General features: G+C 41.4%; 3 protein-coding genes across 3 annotated transcripts; 2 read left to right on the top strand and 1 right to left on the bottom strand.

Annotated features, from left to right (window-relative positions):
* Nucleotides 1-11,462: 11,462 nt before the first annotated feature.
* LOC108105466 (translation initiation factor IF-2) lies at nt 11,463-13,873 on the top strand. The gene is made up of 3 exons (XM_017212066.1): nt 11,463-11,588; nt 11,658-12,435; nt 12,607-13,873. Exons 2-3 carry the CDS (start codon nt 11,697-11,699, stop codon nt 13,278-13,280), a joined length of 1,413 nt encoding a protein of 470 aa, XP_017067555.1. The 5' UTR covers nt 11,463-11,588; nt 11,658-11,696; the 3' UTR covers nt 13,281-13,873.
* A 773-nt stretch (nt 13,874-14,646) lies between these two features.
* LOC108105469 (60S ribosomal protein L22) lies at nt 14,647-17,374 on the bottom strand. The gene is made up of 3 exons (XM_017212068.1): nt 17,278-17,374; nt 16,496-17,110; nt 14,647-15,070 (listed from the first exon to the last, which is right to left on the bottom strand). The coding sequence occupies exons 1-3, from the start codon at nt 17,287-17,289 to the stop codon at nt 14,804-14,806; spliced, it is 894 nt and encodes a 297-aa protein (XP_017067557.1). The 5' UTR covers nt 17,290-17,374; the 3' UTR covers nt 14,647-14,803.
* A 478-nt stretch (nt 17,375-17,852) lies between these two features.
* LOC108105470 (eukaryotic translation initiation factor 3 subunit G-1) lies at nt 17,853-18,986 on the top strand. The gene is made up of 2 exons (XM_017212069.1): nt 17,853-17,982; nt 18,046-18,986. The coding sequence occupies exon 2, from the start codon at nt 18,046-18,048 to the stop codon at nt 18,853-18,855; it is 810 nt and encodes a 269-aa protein (XP_017067558.1). The 5' UTR covers nt 17,853-17,982; the 3' UTR covers nt 18,856-18,986.
* Nucleotides 18,987-19,086: the final 100 nt, after the last annotated feature.

The raw sequence follows: 19,086 nt of genomic DNA, 5'->3' as shown, positions 1-19,086 counted from the left end.
GTTTTTCGATTTTGTGAAAGTCAATTTTGGCCCAAATTTCGCATTTTTGATAAGGGGTACCATCATCAAAATTTTCAAAAAATGCCCAAAAATGAAGTTTTCCAGATTTGAATGCAAACCAATTGGGAATCATGGCAATCAAATTACGAGCCCTACGAGGTATTACATTCTTCATTTGGACGATTTTTGGCTGTAATATGGCTTAAAAACTGATTTTATTGCGCCACAAATTAAGTATACGTCGTTTGACAGCAGATATCCCGGTTTGGTTGCCGTTTCTTAGCTCTAACTTTGTCAAAGCAAGCCGCATGGCCGCAGCAATGACTGTTTTATGCAGCTAACAACCAAAACTTTAAGCCCCTATACTTGCTTTTATAAATATAGTTCTGATTTTTTGGTGCGAGCTCTGTTTTAAGGGGCTAAAAAAATCAGGAAACCGATTTCTAACAGAAATCTGCAATACTATGCTCGGTTTTTTAGCTCTATCTCGGCCAAAACAAGGCGCACAGCCAAAAGAACGACTGTTTTGTGCTGCTAACGACCAATACTCGTTTTTCGATTTTGTGAAAGTCAATGTTGGCCCAAATTTCGCATTTTTGATAAGGGGTACCATCATCAAAATTTTCAAAAAATGCCCAAAAATGAAGTTTTCCAGATTTGAATGCAAATCAATTGGGAATCAAAGCAATCAAATTACGAGCCCTGCGAGGTATTACATTCTTCATTTGGACGATTTTTGGCTGTAATATGGCTTAAAAACTGATTTTAATGAGCCACAAATTAAGTATACGTCGTTTGACAGCAGATATCCCGGTTTGGTTGCCGTTTCTTAGCTCTAACTTTGTCAAAACAAGCTGCATGGCCGCAGCAATGACTGTTTTATGCAGCTAACAACCAAAACTTTAAACCCCTATACTTGCTTTTATAAATATAGTTCTCATTTTTTGGTGCGAGCTCTGTTTTAAGGGCAAAAAAATCAGGAAACCGATTTTTAACAGAAATCTGCAATACTATGCTCGGTTTTTTAGCTCTAGCTCGGCCAAAACAAGGCGCACAGCCAAAAGAACAACTGCTTTGTGCTGCTAACGACCAATACTAACAAGCCCTATCACTCGTTTTTCGATTTTGTGAAAGTCAATTTTGGCCCAAATTTCGCATTTTTGATAAGGGGTACCATCATCAAAATTTTCAAAAAATGCCCAAAAATGAAGTTTTCCAGATTTGAATGCAAACCAATTGGGAATCATGGCAATCAAATTACGAGCCCTACGAGGTATTACATTCTTCATTTGGACGATTTTTGGCTGTAATATGGCTTAAAAACTGATTTTATTGCGCCACAAATTAAGTATACGTCGTTTGACAGCAGATATCCCGGTTTGGTTGCCGTTTCTTAGCTCTAACTTTGTCAAAGCAAGCCGCATGGCCGCAGCAATGACTGTTTTATGCAGCTAACAACCAAAACTTTAAGCCCCTATACTTGCTTTTATAAATATAGTTCTGATTTTTTGGTGCGAGCTCTGTTTTAAGGGCTAAAAAATCAGGAAACCGATTTCTAACAGAAATCTGCAATACTATGCTCGGTTTTTTAGCTCTATCTCGGCCAAAACAAGGCGCACAGCCAAAAGAACGACTGTTTTGTGCTGCTAACGACCAATACTCGTTTTTCGATTTTGTGAAAGTCAATGTTGGCCCAAATTTCGCATTTTTGATAAGGGGTACCATCATCAAAATTTTCAAAAAAATGCCCAAAAATGAAGTTTTCCAGATTTGAATGCAAATCAATTGGGAATCAAAGCAATCAAATTACGAGCCCTGCGAGGTATTACATTCTTCATTTGGACGATTTTTGGCTGTAATATGGCTTAAAAACTGATTTTAATGAGCCACAAATTAAGTATACGTCGTTTGACAGCAGATATCCCGGTTTGGTTGCCGTTTCTTAGCTCTAACTTTGTCAAAACAAGCTGCATGGCCGCAGCAATGACTGTTTTATGCAGCTAACAACCAAAACTTTAAACCCCTATACTTGCTTTTATAAATATAGTTCTCATTTTTTGGTGCGAGCTCTGTTTTAAGGGCTAAAAAATCAGGAAACCGATTTTTAACAGAAATTTGCAATACTATGCTCGGTTTTTTAGCTCTATCTCGGCCAAAACAAGGCGCACAGCCAAAAGAACGACTGTTTTGTGCTGCTAACGACCAATACTAACAACCCCTATCACTCGTTTTTCGATTTTGTGAAAGTCAATTTTGGCCCAAATTTCGCATTTTTGATAAGGGGTACCATCATCAAAATTTTCAAAAAATGCCCAAAAATGAAGTTTTCCAGATTTGAATGCAAACCAATTGGGAATCATGGCAATCAAATTACGAGCCCTACGAGGTATTACATTCTTCATTTGGACGATTTTTGGCTGTAATATGGCTTAAAAACTGATTTTATTGCGCCACAAATTAAGTATACGTCGTTTGACAGCAGATATCCCGGTTTGGTTGCCGTTTCTTAGCTCAAAACAAGCTGCATGGCCGCAGCAATGACTGTTTTATGCAGCTAACAACCAAAACTTTAAACCCCTATACTTGCTTTTATAAATATAGTTCTGATTTTTTGGTGCGAGCTCTGTTTTAAGGGCTAAAAAATCAGGAAACCGATTTCTAACAGAAATTTGCAATACTATGCTCGGTTTTTTAGCTCTATCTCGGCCAAAACAAGGCGCACAGCCAAAAGAACGACTGTTTTGTGCTGCTAACGACCAATACTAACAACCCCTATCACTCGTTTTTCGATTTTGGGAAAATCAATTTTGGCCCAAATTTCGCATTTTTGATAAGGGGTACCATCATCAAAATTTTCAAAAAATGCCCAAAAATGAAGTTTTCCAGATTTGAATGCAAATCAATTGGGAATCAAAGCAATCAAATTACGAGCCCTGCGAGGTATTACATTCTTCATTTGGACGATTTTTGGCTGTAATATGGCTTAAAAACTGATTTTAATGAGCCACAAATTAAGTATACGTCGTTTGACAGCAGATATCCCGGTTTGGTTGCCGTTTCTTAGCTCTAACTTTGTCAAAACAAGCTGCATGGCCGCAGCAATGACTGTTTTATGCAGCTAACAACCAAAACTTTAAACCCCTATACTTGCTTTTATAAATATAGTTCTGATTTTTTGGTGCGAGCTCTGTTTTAAGGGCAAAAAAATCAGGAAACCGATTTTTAACAGAAATCTGCAATACTATGCTCGGTTTTTTAGCTCTAGCTCGGCCAAAACAAGGCGCACAGCCAAAAGAACGACTGTTTTGTGCTGCTAACGACCAATACTAACAACCCCTATCACTCGTTTTTCGATTTTGTGAAAGTCAATTTTGGCCCAAATTTCGCATTTTTGATAAGGGTACCATCATCAAAATTTTCAAAAAATGCCCAAAAATGAAGTTTTCCAGATTTGAATGCAAATCAATTGGGAATCAAAGCAATCAAATTACGAGCCCTGCGAGGTATTACATTCTTCATTTGGACGATTTTTGGCTGTAATATGGCTTAAAAACTGATTTTAATGAGCCACAAATTAAGTATACGTCGTTTGACAGCAGATATCCCGGTTTGGTTGCCGTTTCTTAGCTCTAACTTTGTCAAAACAAGCCGCATGGCCGCAGCAATGACTGTTTTATGCAGCTAACAACCAAAACTTTAAGCCCCTATACTTGCTTTTATAAATATAGTTCTGATTTTTTGGTGCGAGCTCTGTTTTAAGGGCAAAAAAATCAGGAAACCGATTTTTAACAGAAATCTGCAATACTATGCTCGGTTTTTTAGCTCTAGCTCGGCCAAAACAAGGCGCACAGCCAAAAGAACGACTGTTTTGTGCTGCTAACGACCAATACTAACAACCCCTATCACTCGTTTTTCGATTTTGTGAAAGTCAATTTTGGCCCAAATTTCGCATTTTTGATAAGGGGTACCATCATCAAAATTTTCAAAAAATGCCCAAAAATGAAGTTTTCCAGATTTGAATGCAAATCAATTGGGAATCAAAGCAATCAAATTACGAGCCCTGCGAGGTATTACATTCTTCATTTGGACGATTTTTGGCTGTAATATGGCTTAAAAACTGATTTTAATGAGCCACAAATTAAGTATACGTCGTTTGACAGCAGATATCCCGGTTTGGTTGCCGTTTCTTAGCTCTAACTTTGTCAAAACAAGCCGCATGGCCGCAGCAATGACTGTTTTATGCAGCTAACACCCAAAACTTTAAGCCCCTATACTTGCTTTTATAAATATAGTTCTGATTTTTTGGTGCGAGCTCTGTTTTAAGGGCTAAAAAATCAGGAAACCGATTTCTAACAGAAATTTGCAATATTATTTTCGGTATTTTAGCTCTAGCTCGGCCAAAACAAGGCGCACAGCCAAAAGAACGACTGTTTTGTGCTGCTAACGACCAATACTAACAAGCCCTATCACTCGTTTTTCGATTTTGTGAAAGTCAATTTTGGCCCAAATTTCGCATTTTTGATAAGGGGTACCATCATCAAAATTTTCAAAAAATGCCCAAAAATGAAGTTTTCCAGATTTGAATGCAAATCAATTGGGAATCAAAGCAATCAAATTACGAGCCCTGCGAGGTATTACATTCTTCATTTGGACGATTTTTGGCTGTAATATGGCTTAAAAACTGATTTTAATGAGCCACAAATTAAGTATACGTCGTTTGACAGCAGATATCCCGGTTTGGTTGCCGTTTCTTAGCTCTAACTTTGTCAAAACAAGCCGCATGGCCGCAGCAATGACTGTTTTATGCAGCTAACAACCAAAACTTTAAGCCCCTATACTTGCTTTTATAAATATAGTTCTGATTTTTTGGTGCGAGCTCTGTTTTAAGGGCAAAAAAAATCAGGAAACCGATTTTTAACAGAAATCTGCAATACTATGCTCGGTTTTTTAGCTCTAGCTCGGCCAAAACAAGGCGCACAGCCAAAAAGAACGACTGTTTTGTGCTGCTAACGACCAATACTAACAACCCCCTATCACTCGTTTTTCGATTTTGTGAAAGTCAATTTTGGCCCAAATTTCGCATTTTTGATAAGGGGTACCATCATCAAAATTTTCAAAAAATGCCCAAAAATGAAGTTTTCCAGATTTGAATGCAAATCAATTGGGAATCAAAGCAATCAAATTACGAGCCCTGCGAGGTATTACATTCTTCATTTGGACGATTTTTGGCTGTAATATGGCTTAAAAACTGATTTTAATGAGCCACAAATTAAGTATACGTCGTTTGACAGCAGATATCCCGGTTTGGTTGCCGTTTCTTAGCTCTAACTTTGTCAAAACAAGCCGCATGGCCGCAGCAATGACTGTTTTATGCAGCTAACACCCAAAACTTTAAGCCCCTATACTTGCTTTTATAAATATAGTTCTGATTTTTTGGTGCGAGCTCTGTTTTAAGGGCTAAAAAATCAGGAAACCGATTTCTAACAGAAATTTGCAATATTATTTTCGGTATTTTAGCTCTAGCTCGGCCAAAACAAGGCGCACAGCCAAAAGAACGACTGTTTTGTGCTGCTAACGACCAATACTAACAAGCCCTATCACTCGTTTTTCGATTTTGTGAAAGTCAATTTTGGCCCAAATTTCGCATTTTTGATAAGGGGTACCATCATCAAAATTTTCAAAAAATGCCCAAAAATGAAGTTTTCCAGATTTGAATGCAAACCAATTGGGAATCATGGCAATCAAATTACGAGCCCTACGAGGTATTACATTCTTCATTTGGACGATTTTTGGCTGTAATATGGCTTAAAAACTGATTTTAATGAGCCACAAATTAAGTATACGTCGTTTGACAGCAGATATCCCGGTTTGGTTGCCGTTTCTTAGCTCTAACTTTGTCAAAGCAAGCCGCATGGCCGCAGCAATGACTGTTTTTTGCAGCTAACAACCAAAACTTTAAGCCCCTATACTTGCTTTTATAAATATAGTTCTGATTTTTTGGTGCGAGCTCTGTTTTAAGGGCAAAAAAATCAGGAAACCGATTTTTAACAGAAATCTGCAATACTATGCTCGGTTTTTTAGCTCTAGCTCGGCCAAAACAAGGCGCACAGCCAAAAGAACGACTGTTTTGTGCTGCTAACGACCAATACTAACAACCCCTATCACTCGTTTTTCGATTTTGTGAAAGTCAATTTTGGCCCAAATTTCGCATTTTTGATAAGGGGTACCATCATCAAAATTTTCAAAAAATGCCCAAAAATGAAGTTTTCCAGATTTGAATGCAAATCAATTGGGAATCAAAGCAATCAAATTACGAGCCCTGCGAGGTATTACATTCTTCATTTGGACGATTTTTGGCTGTAATATGGCTTAAAAACTGATTTTAATGAGCCACAAATTAAGTATACGTCGTTTGACAGCAGATATCCCGGTTTGGTTGCCGTTTCTTAGCTCTAACTTTGTCAAAACAAGCCGCATGGCCGCAGCAATGACTGTTTTATGCAGCTAACAACCAAAACTTTAAGCCCCTATACTTGCTTTTATAAATATAGTTCTGATTTTTTGGTGCGAGCTCTGTTTTAAGGGCAAAAAAATCAGGAAACCGATTTTTAACAGAAATCTGCAATATTATTTTCGGTATTTTAGCTCTAGCTCGGCCAAAACAAGGCGCACAGCCAAAAGAACGACTGTTTTGTGCTGCTAACGACCAATACTAACAAGCCCTATCACTCGTTTTTCGATTTTGTGAAAGTCAATTTTGGCCCAAATTTCGCATTTTTGATAATTTTCAAAATTTTCAAAAAATGCCCAAAAATGAAGTTTTCCAGATTTGAATGCAAACCAATTGGGAATCATGGCAATCAAATTACGAGCCCTACGAGGTATTACATTCTTCATTTGGACGATTTTTGGCTGTAATATGGCTTAAAAACTGATTTTAATGAGCCACAAATTAAGTATACGTCGTTTGACAGCAGATATCCCGGTTTGGTTGCCGTTTCTTAGCTCTAACTTTGTCAAAGCAAGCCGCATGGCCGCAGCAATGACTGTTTTTTGCAGCTAACAACCAAAACTTTAAGCCCCTATACTTGCTTTTATAAATATAGTTCTGATTTTTTGGTGCGAGCTCTGTTTTAAGGGCAAAAAAATCAGGAAACCGATTTTTAACAGAAATCTGCAATACTATGCTCGGTTTTTTAGCTCTAGCTCGGCCAAAACAAGGCGCACAGCCAAAAGAACGACTGTTTTGTGCTGCTAACGACCAATACTAACAAGCCCTATCACTCGTTTTTCGATTTTGTGAAAGTCAATTTTGGCCCAAATTTCGCATTTTTGATAAGGGGTACCATCATCAAAATTTTCAAAAAATGCCCAAAAATGAAGTTTTCCAGATTTGAATGCAAATCAATTGGGAATCAAAGCAATCAAATTACGAGCCCTGCGAGGTATTACATTCTTCATTTGGACGATTTTTGGCTGTAATATGGCTTAAAAACTGATTTTAATGAGCCACAAATTAAGTATACGTCGTTTGACAGCAGATATCCCGGTTTGGTTGCCGTTTCTTAGCTCTAACTTTGTCAAAACAAGCTGCATGGCCGCAGCAATGACTGTTTTATGCAGCTAACAACCAAAACTTTAAACCCCTATACTTGCTTTTATAAATATAGTTCTGATTTTTTGGTGCGAGCTCTGTTTTAAGGGCAAAAAAATCAGGAAACCGATTTTTAACAGAAATCTGCAATACTATGCTCGGTTTTTTAGCTCTAGCTCGGCCAAAACAAGGCGCACAGCCAAAAGAACGACTGTTTTGTGCTGCTAACGACCAATACTAACAACCCCTATCACTCGTTTTTCGATTTTGTGAAAGTCAATTTTGGCCCAAATTTCGCATTTTTGATAAGGGGTACCATCATCAAAATTTTCAAAAAATGCCCAAAAATGAAGTTTTCCAGATTTGAATGCAAATCAATTGGGAATCAAAGCAATCAAATTACGAGCCCTGCGAGGTATTACATTCTTCATTTGGACGATTTTTGGCTGTAATATGGCTTAAAAACTGATTTTAATGAGCCACAAATTAAGTATACGTCGTTTGACAGCAGATATCCCGGTTTGGTTGCCGTTTCTTAGCTCTAACTTTGTCAAAACAAGCCGCATGGCCGCAGCAATGACTGTTTTATGCAGCTAACAACCAAAACTTTAAGCCCCTATACTTGCTTTTATAAATATAGTTCTGATTTTTTGGTGCGAGCTCTGTTTTAAGGGCAAAAAAATCAGGAAACCGATTTTTAACAGAAATCTGCAATACTATGCTCGGTTTTTTAGCTCTAGCTCGGCCAAAACAAGGCGCACAGCCAAAAGAACGACTGTTTTGTGCTGCTAACGACCAATACTAACAACCCCTATCACTCGTTTTTCGATTTTGTGAAAGTCAATTTTGGCCCAAATTTCGCATTTTTGATAAGGGGTACCATCATCAAAATTTTCAAAAAATGCCCAAAAATGAAGTTTTCCAGATTTGAATGCAAATCAATTGGGAATCAAAGCAATCAAATTACGAGCCCTGCGAGGTATTACATTCTTCATTTGGACGATTTTTGGCTGTAATATGGCTTAAAAACTGATTTTAATGAGCCACAAATTAAGTATACGTCGTTTGACAGCAGATATCCCGGTTTGGTTGCCGTTTCTTAGCTCTAACTTTGTCAAAACAAGCTGCATGGCCGCAGCAATGACTGTTTTATGCAGCTAACAACCAAAACTTTAAACCCCTATACTTGCTTTTATAAATATAGTTCTGATTTTTTGGTGCGAGCTCTGTTTTAAGGGCAAAAAAAATCAGGAAACCGATTTTTAACAGAAATCTGCAATACTATGCTCGGTTTTTTAGCTCTAGCTCGGCCAAAACAAGGCGCACAGCCAAAAGAACGACTGTTTTGTGCTGCTAACGACCAATACTAACAACCCCTATCACTCGTTTTTCGATTTTGTGAAAGTCAATTTTGGCCCAAATTTCGCATTTTTGATAAGGGGTACCATCATCAAAATTTTCAAAAAATGCCCAAAAATGAAGTTTTCCAGATTTGAATGCAAATCAATTGGGAATCAAAGCAATCAAATTACGAGCCCTGCGAGGTATTACATTCTTCATTTGGACGATTTTTGGCTGTAATATGGCTTAAAAACTGATTTTAATGAGCCACAAATTAAGTATACGTCGTTTGACAGCAGATATCCCGGTTTGGTTGCCGTTTCTTAGCTCTAACTTTGTCAAAACAAGCCGCATGGCCGCAGCAATGACTGTTTTTATGCAGCTAACAACCAAAACTTTAAGCCCCTATACTTGCTTTTATAAATATAGTTCTGATTTTTTGGTGCGAGCTCTGTTTTAAGGGCAAAAAAATCAGGAAACCGATTTTTAACAGAAATCTGCAATACTATGCTCGGTTTTTTTAGCTCTAGCTCGGCCAAAACAAGACGCACAGCCAAAAGAACGACTGTTTTGTGCTGCTAACGACCAATACTAACAACCCCTATCACTCGTTTTTCGATTTTGTGAAAGTCAATTTTGGCCCAAATTTCGCATTTTTGATAAGGGGTACCATCATCAAAATTTTCAAAAAATGCCCAAAAATGAAGTTTTCCAGATTTGAATGCAAATCAATTGGGAATCAAAGCAATCAAATTACGAGCCCTGCGAGGTATTACATTCTTCATTTGGACGATTTTTGGCTGTAATATGGCTTAAAAACTGATTTTAATGAGCCACAAATTAAGTATACGTCGTTTGACAGCAGATATCCCGGTTTGGTTGCCGTTTCTTAGCTCTAACTTTGTCAAATCAAGCCGCATGGCCGCAGCAATGACTGTTTTTTGCAGCTAACAACCAAAACTTTAAGCCCTATACTTGCTTTTATAAATATAGTTCTGATTTTTTGGTGCGAGCTCTGTTTTAAGGGCAGTAAACCGATTTTTAACAGAAATTTGCAACATTATTTTCGGTATTTTAGCTCTATCTCGGCCAAAACAAGACGCACAGCCAAAAGAACGACTGTTTTGTGCTGCTAACGACCAATACTAACAACCCCTATTACTCGTTTTTCGATTTTGTGAAAGTCAATTTTGGCCCAAATTTCGCATTTTTGATAAGGGGTACCATCATCAAAATTTTCAAAAATGGGCCAAAAATGAAGTTTTCCAGATTTGAATGCAAATCAATTGGGAATCATGGCAATCAAATTACGAGCCCTACGAGGTATTACATTCTTCATTTGGACGATTTTTGGCTGTAATATGGCTTAAAAACTGATTTTAATGAGCCACAAATTAAGTATACGTCGTTTGACAGCAGATATCCCGGTTTGGTTGCCGTTTCTTAGCTCTAACTTTGTCAAAGCAAGCCGCATGGCCGCAGCAATGACTGTTTTATACAGCTAACAACCAAAACTTTAAACCCCTATACTTGCTTTTATAAATATAGTTCTGATTTTTTGGTGCGAGCTCTGTTTTAAGGGCAGTAAACCGATTTTTAACAGAAATTTGCAACATTATTTTCGGTATTTTAGCTCTAGCTCGGGCAAAACAAGTCGCACAGCCAAAAGAACGACTGTTTTGTGCTGCTAACGACCAATACTAACCACCCCTATCACTCGATTTTCGATTTTGGGAAAATCAATTTTGGCCCAAATTTCGCATTTTTGATAACGGGTACCATCATCAAAATTTTCAAAAAATGCCCAAAAATGAAGTTTTCCAGATTTGAATGCAAACCAATTGGGAATCATGGCAATCAAATTACGAGCCCTACGAGGTATTACATTCTTCATTTGGACGATTTTTGGCTGTAATATGGCTTAAAAACTGATTTTAATGAGCCACAAATTAAGTATACGTCGTTTGACAGCAGATATCCCGGTTTGGTTGCCGTTTCTTAGCTCTAACTTTGTCAAAACAAGCCGCATGGCCGCAGCAATGACTGTTTTATGCAGCTAACAACCAAAACTTTAAGCCTCTATACTTGCATTTATAAATATAGTTCTGATTTTTTGGTGCGAATGCTGATTTAATGGCTGAAAAATACAAAAACCTATTTTAACAGAAATTTGAAAAAGTCAAAAACCTGTTTTTCACAGAAGTTTGCAAGATTATTTGCGGGTTCTTAGTTCTATCACGGTCGCAGCAAGACGCTATTATCCAAATTTTCCAAAAATGGCCCAAATTTGACTTTTTTAACTGTGAAAGCAGATTTGATACGAATTAGAAAACAAGCTTAACGAGGTATTACATTTAATAATTTATGGCATTCCCTATTTGGATAAATAATAGTCTATTGAACTACTAGCCTAAAATATTGCAAATTAATAAATATTTAAATTTTCTTGCACCAACTTCCGACAAAAAGGTGGCCGCATACCTTATTTTACCGACATACGGCTACATATCTCAACAATCCTCGCCTGGCCACACTGCTATAAGTGAAATTAAACGATTTTTAACGAATAAAACCGACAAGTAAAACTGTTTCGCGGACAAACGACGCAGAGCGCATCAGCAAAAACGAGTAGAAGCATCAAAAACGGGTTTTTGTAATTAGCATGCACATCAGTGGCTGATGATTTACGCTTGACTGTTTCCGTTTTTTATTATTTCTACAGTCGTCTCTCTTCTCCGGGTGAAACACTAATCCGGATCACATGATGGCCTCCAGTGGTGGTGCGAGCTCCCATGTCGTCTTTGTGGCCTGGGCAGTGTTTGCCTTGCTGGTGACGCACGGCAGCGATGTTGTGGATGCACGGCGTAACCAGGGCAGCAACCAGCGAAAGACCTCCTCCTCCTCCTCATCATCTAGCTCCTCCAACTACGGTCACGTGACGCAGCCTAGCTATAACACGAACGGTCATGCCGCTGGAAACTCTCATGCGGATGTAGCCAAACTGAGTTACCCTAACTACAACTCGCAGCCGAATCGTCCTATAACCGCTGGATCTCCAGGGTCTCAAGGATCTGCCCCCCAACCAGGCTGGAATGTACCGCAAGGCCCTCCGCCCGCCTATTCCGCATCCAATCCCGTTGGCGGAGCCCGACCGAATATGCACGAACCGCCGCCAGCCTATCATGCCCCCAACTACGGAGCAGCTCCTCCCAGCTATGGAGCTGCCACTGGATCAAATATGCATCAGCCGCAGTACTCAGGAGTTCCAGCAGGAGCTACCTACTACCCGGCTGGAGGGCACAGCGGTGGCTATCCTTCCAATATCCCCGCTGGGGCTACGTACTACCCATCCGCTGGTCATTTACCTATGGGCGGTGGCTATCACCCAGCTGCTGCTCCACCTCCGGGAGCCACCTACTACCAGGCGGGATCGGCTTTACCGCCCGGAGCTACCTATTACTCTTCACCGCCGCAGCAATCCTCCTCTGGCCTTGGTTTCGGTAAGTTATAGTTTGGAATCTGTTACCATTTACCACATATAATGGGTTAGATGGCTCATCTCAATTTGCTGACTCATATTAGCTTTAAATATTAACACAATTCGATGCCAAGTTTGGTGTTATTTTAAGCCCCACATCTGTTTCTGCGCTTTAATGTTTAATTTTTCACAGGCACTGGACTGCTCGCAGGTGGCTTGGGAGGTGCTCTGCTGGGGCACGCTCTAACACCCTCGGGAGGAAGTTCCTCATCGCAGCCAGTTGCCGCAGCTCCAGCTGCTGGACAGGATCGTATCATTATTATCAACAATGGTGTGCCGGTGAATGCCAGCGATGGCACCACTGTGATTAACGCAGCCGGAGTGGCTGCTGCCCCAGGAGCAGTTCCAGCAGCAGCCATGCCTCCTTCCAACGTCACCCAAGATGCCCAACAGCCAGCTGTACCCATGGCACCAATGGCACCCTTTAATCCAGAGGCCTCCAACATGACCGCACCAGATGCAGCTGCTCCTCCACCAGCTGGTGGGATCATTTGTGTGCCAACCAAAGTGAATGAAACGGACCCAGCGGACAGTACCAAGATGGTAGAGGTGGAAAAGATAGCCTGCTACCCGGCACCCCCGCCACCAGCTGCTCCGGCTGGCGAGGGACCGGCTCCATTGGCACCCATGGCCCCAGCTCAGCCAGGATCTCAACAGGTGCAACAAGCTCAGGATGTAGCGGCTCCACTTCAGGCATCCGTTAAGTCTAACACCAGTGGAGCTCGCTCCTTGCAAGGATTGACCAGTGAGAGTTTGCTCATCGTAATCATGTGCGGAGTACTGGCTAAGCGCTTTGCTGGCTACTAAATAGAACGCTTCTGGAACGTTCCAAGCTGCATTGTGTGCACTTGCTCACTCAATTACCCTACCTACTGTACTTTCCTCCCCAGCTTTTGTGGCCTTGGCGCGCATGGTTTATTTGCGCGCTGGCCAAGATCGATAATTCTGGCGCTAATTGGACGAAAATTGTTAATTTATGCCGTACCATCTCCGATTACAGTATTCACAGATAAACAAGCTGGGTTCCCTGTTTAGAATTCTCCCCTTCTAAAATCCCCCTTTTCCAACTCGGCCTTCAATTGTGATGATTGCGATGGGAATGGACACCCGTAACCGGACCCAGACCATCCCAGTGTGCTCGTAAACAAAAAAGCAAACATTCGAATATCTCAGAATATATATGTATTACACTATCTACTATATGGAACGTAACCCTTACTCAAAAGCCCCTGAAGAAAGACAAAAAAAAAGAATGTAAGTTCTCACTAAAAGTGTATATTTTTCTAGAATTGTTAGCGTAATTGTTGCTTGTTTTTTGTATTGTTGTAAGCAAACGTATTAGTTGCACTCCTCAATTGTTGAATAAAATAAAAGCTTTCGCCCACACGCGTAACACCCTACACGTAGTGGTTTTATTTGGCGATGCCGGTGCTCACGGTGCACATTACCCACTCATGCAAACACCTATATAAATAGGGAGCTGAATAGTTAATGGTCCGCTGGCCCAATGATGAGCCACGGCGGTTGTCCGGACTATTTTGGTACGTCTGTTTTCGTAACGACAAAAAAGGCGTACTTTGTTTCGCCCCCTGAGTGGGTAAACAAAACGGTTGACGAGGCAAGACAGCAAATATTTAAGATGAAAAAAAAACAAAAAAGGCAACCTTAATATGTATTCCCATATACGAGCCAGCTCATCTGGAATATTCTGATATTTAATAGAGCTCATGAAACAATAGCTTAGGTCACGGAAAACACGCTATGCATTTCCACTTAACAACCTAAACCAGTTTCTACACATTGCAATCAATTAAAAATTATATTAACCTTTCGTATTCGAACTGAACTAGGTAAGTCACACTATCTTACACTATCCTAACGAATAGAGAAACGCTTTGTGCAATTCATGTTACCCTCTCTGAGGGCATCATAAGCAACTTTCACCGTCAGAAGCAAAAAAAAACCATCACGGAATAAAGCGAGACAGAGGTACCAAATCACTAAGCTTTTTTAGCTAGTATAAGGAACCCAATGGCGACTAGTGAATACCTTACTAACAAACAGATCTACCAAGAGCTAGCAAATGATTTTGAGAATAACTCGAGATTTCTCGAGGAATATTTTCCAATCGATTTAAGGCAGATTTATACAACTACAATAAAAACCATATCAATCTCGAGGCTCACATACAAATCTTTTATTGCTGTGAACCCAAAGGGATTTTTTCCTTCAGTTCACACCTTATTGTTAGATTATAAAACCACGCCCATTCAAGGACATAAGATATATAATAAAAACGAATGTAAACGTAGGGTTTTTGCTGCTACACTTTACTCGGCATCGTCGTCCTCGTCGTCGTTGGAGCTGATCCTGAAGTAACGCAGCTCGTACGAGTCCTTCTCGTTGGCCACCACACGGATCCAATCACGAAGACTGTTCTTCTTCAAGTACTTCTTGGTCAAGTACTTAAGGTAGGCCTTGGAGAAGTGCACGTCAGAGCTGACATGGAGCTTCAGCTTGGAGCGCTCGAAGGTGACGTTGTTGCCCAGGTTGTTGACCTTGCCATTGACCTTAAGGCGAGCCTTCACGTACTTCTCCTGCGGACAGAAAAGGAATAGGGATTCACGGGTTAGTTCTGCTTGGATTTGGGTGGGATTTTCAAGGATCAGCTCCTGTCGGCAGTTAGTCGAGTTAATGTCTCTGTCTTTGTTAAGGCCAAGAGTCGATTGTGAAGAACAGAAGGCCCAAATAAAGAAGAGTGACCAATTTTTTGATTTGCCACTGAGTACACTGCCATCAGAGCGACGCATAAAGCTCACTCTCTGACGGCAAATCGGCGTGGCCTGTAATTTGTATATTTATCCGTGTACTGAATGAGCAATGATGGGGATGGAACCACTAGGTTCGGTACTAGTTAAAAGCCAAAGCACTGACAACACCTAACCTGATGGTTCATTCCCTGTTTGTAAATGCAGCTAAAGATTGTAGTTACCTGATCCTGTGGAGGGGGCGACTCTTCAAACGATTTAGCGCCCTGCTAAAACGCGCGTTTAGCGCACCTCGGTTTGCCCACTAGTGGGTTAGGTTAATTTGGTTGATTTTTCAAAACGTTAGACGAAAGAAGCACCTATTGCTGCTAACTGCTACTAGTTGGGAAAACCTGCAGTGCCACAAGAGCGGACACCATAAGCAGGGCGCACTATGAATTTCGGCCTGAGGCGCCACGGTTGTGAACGCACTCAACCCAGGGCCCACCACGTGGCGGTACACATAGCACGGCTTGACGCTGTTCACAGACGGTTGCACCACTGGCCAGTGCCAGGTCACTGGCGGTCAGTGGCTACCCCGTTGTGCAGTGCCCAGAGCCCCTTGACAACTAGCGCGATTGGGAGGCGCTGCGGAACACGTGTGCCCAGATGAGAGGCAGCGAAGGATTCGATTCAATTTGGTTCGGACGTAAACAAACTTAAGGCTATTCAAAATCTACAGTTAATGCTGTTCCATAAGTTGTTAACCGCCTGTGGCACGGTTAAAGTCCGCTGGCGGCAAATTGTCAAATGGAGAGACTTCACTTTAACCACAACTTTTTATCCAAAGCCCCTGTTTAATTTGGAGGGCAATGAAAAGCTTGGTGTGGTAAACTGATACTGATACTGATACTGATTTTTAGGTTATTTTACGGCTGTATTGCTTTCAGGTCTTTAGAGGGAACTTTTCTAGTGTTGGGAAAGCTATAAATGAATTGGTTGCCATTGTTTTTTAGGTTATAGAGCTGCTTAAACTGCAATTTTGTCATGAGTAGTGCCAATTTTATGTAAATATTCATAAGTTCCCAATGTTTCTTTTATAAGAAACTGGAATAGATGTAATTATTAAAGAAATCATTATAGCAACTTTGAAGACTGAAATTTTGAAGATTGCAACACATTCTGAGTCCCTCATAATACCGTAAAAGCAAGTACCAAAAATATTCCGTTATTTGATATTAAGCGAGTGAGATAATAGATTCTTTAGGGACTTACGAAGTCGGCTACGTCCATGATGCTGTCCTCAGCAATGTTGGTGCAGTCGATGGTGAAGCGCAGAGAGACCTTCTTCTTCTTCTGGCCCTTACCGCGGAGCACGTTCTTCTTGACCACCTTGCTGGGAGCAGGGGCGGCAGCCTTGGCCTTGGGCTTAGGAGCTGGCTTGGCTACGGCAGGGGCAGCTGCAGCAGGAGCGGCAGCAGCAGCCGGAGCAGCGGCAACAGCCTTAGCGGGAGCAGCCTTCTTAGCCGGAGGAGCGGCAGCCGGGGTGGAAGCAGCCTTCTTGGCTGGAGCAGCCTTGGCGGCAGCGGGAGCAGCAGCCTTGGCATCCTTCTTGGGAGCAGCGGCGGCCGGAGCCTTCTTTGCGGCATCCTTGGCAGCGGGCTTGGCAGCAGCTGGCTTGGCTGCGGCGGGCTTGGCAGCGGCGGCGGCTGCCTTCACATCCTTGGCAGCCTCAGGTGCCTTCTTCACGTTCTTGGCAGCGGCGGCGGCGGGCTTGGCGGCCTCAGCCTTTGGCTTCTCCACTTTGCCCTTGGCGGCGGCTGCAGGAGCGGCCTTCTTTTCAGCCGGCTTGGCAGCGGCGGCCTTAGTATCACCCTTGTTGGTCTTGGCCTGGTGGCCCACCGAAAAAAAAAAACAGAAAATATCACACACACATTCGCTTTTTAGATTATTTCACTTCTGGATACCGCCCCACTGGCCAGCGCCTCCACATTACACAACTTGGATAACCCGTTGGCCAGGGATCGGTGACCAGACTCAAGTATCAGAACACTTACGGTTGGAGCCATCTTGTCAGTCGAAAAACCACGAGGAAAAAGAACAGAAAGCGGAAGCAACGGCAAGAAGAAGAGAAAATTAGACTGGCCAAATGTAGTCAAAGTGGATATACCGAAACACCACTCAATACGGATACAGCCTTAATATTGGAACTTAGACAGTGTAGTCGAGACTCAAACTATCCATTTAATCTGTTAAAGTACACTTTATTATTTATTTGTATAAGGTTTGTCTTAGTTAAAATAAATTTCCAACAATTGTTTCTGACGGCCTTAGTATCGCCAGTTTTCTTTTTGTTATTCATAAAAGCAATTAAATATTCATTTGTAATTCGGGAACGATAAACTAAGGGTGGTAAGCATCGATATTTCCAAAAGAATAGTCGATACTTTTGTCTTATTTTTAGATTTGTAAGTAAATGTTCAATGTTATCGTTATATTTTCTATATTTTTTTTTTTAAATTTTGCAAATTTTGTTTGTAAAAAGTTAATTTATTTTATTGGAGCATAATCATCAAGAAACACTATTAATAAGCGTTTATTACAAATTTAAATAGTATTTTTTAGGTGGCCAGTATATATTTTTGACTTTTCCGCGGTCACACTGCATTTCTAGCTCTTTTCGTGTTGCTGATTTCAATCCGCTTAACTCGTGGCGAAATTTGCATTTCTCATTTTGCTAACAATTCGCATTGCAAAACAAAGTGAGTACATCGAAAGCAGTCCCCCAGTTCACCGTCACTTACTTGGTATATGAACTTTTCCAGATGCCGGGCGTTGAAACGATTAAATCCTCTTGGGCGGATGAGGTGGAGCTCGATTACGGCGGCCTGCCTCCGACCACAGAAACGGTAGAGAATGGCCACAAGTACGTCACCGAGTACAAGTACAACAAGGACGACAAGAAGACCAAGGTGGTGCGCACATACAAGATCTCCAAGCAGGTGGTGCCCAAAACAGTGGCTAAGCGTCGCACCTGGACAAAGTTCGGGGAGTCGAAAAACGACAAGCCGGGCCCCAACTCCCAGACGACCATGGTGTCCGAGGAGATCATCATGCAGTTCCTTAACTCCAAGGAGGACGAAAAGGCCAACGATCCGCTGCTGGATCCCACCAAGAACATCGCCAAGTGCCGTATTTGCAACGGTGAGCATTGGTCTGTCAATTGTCCGTACAAGGGTACTGCGATGGACACCAATCTGATGGAAAAGAAGGCCTCGGCCGCCGCAGCAGCTGCCGTGGATGCCCCTAAGTCCGGAAAGTATGTGCCACCGTTCCTGAAGGACAGCCAAAAGGGTGGATTGGGAATGCGAGGACGCGATGATACGGCTGCCATCAGGATTTCCAATCTGTCGGAGTCGATGACCGAGGCCGATCTCGAGGAACTGGTGAAGAAGATCGGACCTCAGAGCAAGATGTATTTGGCCCGCGACAAGAACACCGGACTCTGCAAGGGATTCGCCTACGTGCATTTCAAGCAGCGAAAGGATGCGGCTGCTGCAATCGAAATCCTCAACGGTCACGGCTACGACCATCTTATCCTAAGTGTGGAATGGTCCAAGCCGCAGAACAATTAGTTAGTCACGTCCCCAATACCCGCGTTTATTGCTTATACAAGTTCGTAAGGATCAATCACACAATTATGTCCCTATGCTATATAAGTTTGCTACAAATAAATCTTAAAAACTGCCTCCAGGGGCACCGAAAACGAACATATTGCAATTAGATAAGGAAGATGAAGGGATTTGGTATTCAAAATTGCTTATTAACCGAAAATTACTTTTACTTGGTCTTTAAAGAAATCGAAT

This window comes from Drosophila eugracilis, unplaced genomic scaffold (assembly GCF_018153835.1).
Source record: "Drosophila eugracilis isolate 14026-0451.02 unplaced genomic scaffold, ASM1815383v1 contig_2167, whole genome shotgun sequence".
Taxonomy (NCBI): domain Eukaryota; kingdom Metazoa; phylum Arthropoda; class Insecta; order Diptera; family Drosophilidae; genus Drosophila; species Drosophila eugracilis.
This window is presented reverse-complemented; position numbering and strand designations above follow the sequence as displayed.

Bases quoted from the DNA above. Each gene is read 5' to 3' on its own strand.
- LOC108105469 (XM_017212068.1), bottom strand. The intron at 15,071-16,495 runs GTAAGTCCCTAA...TTCTGTCCGCAG, and splicing joins TCATGGACGTAGCCGACTTC to GAGAAGTACGTGAAGGCTCG.
- LOC108105470 (XM_017212069.1), top strand. From the start codon at position 18,046: ATGCCGGGCGTTGAAACGATTAAATCCTCTTGGGCGGATGAGGTGGAG.
- LOC108105466 (XM_017212066.1), top strand. From the start codon at position 11,697: ATGATGGCCTCCAGTGGTGGTGCGAGCTCCCATGTCGTCTTTGTGGCC. The intron at 12,436-12,606 runs GTAAGTTATAGT...AATTTTTCACAG, and splicing joins CTCCTCTGGCCTTGGTTTCG to GCACTGGACTGCTCGCAGGT.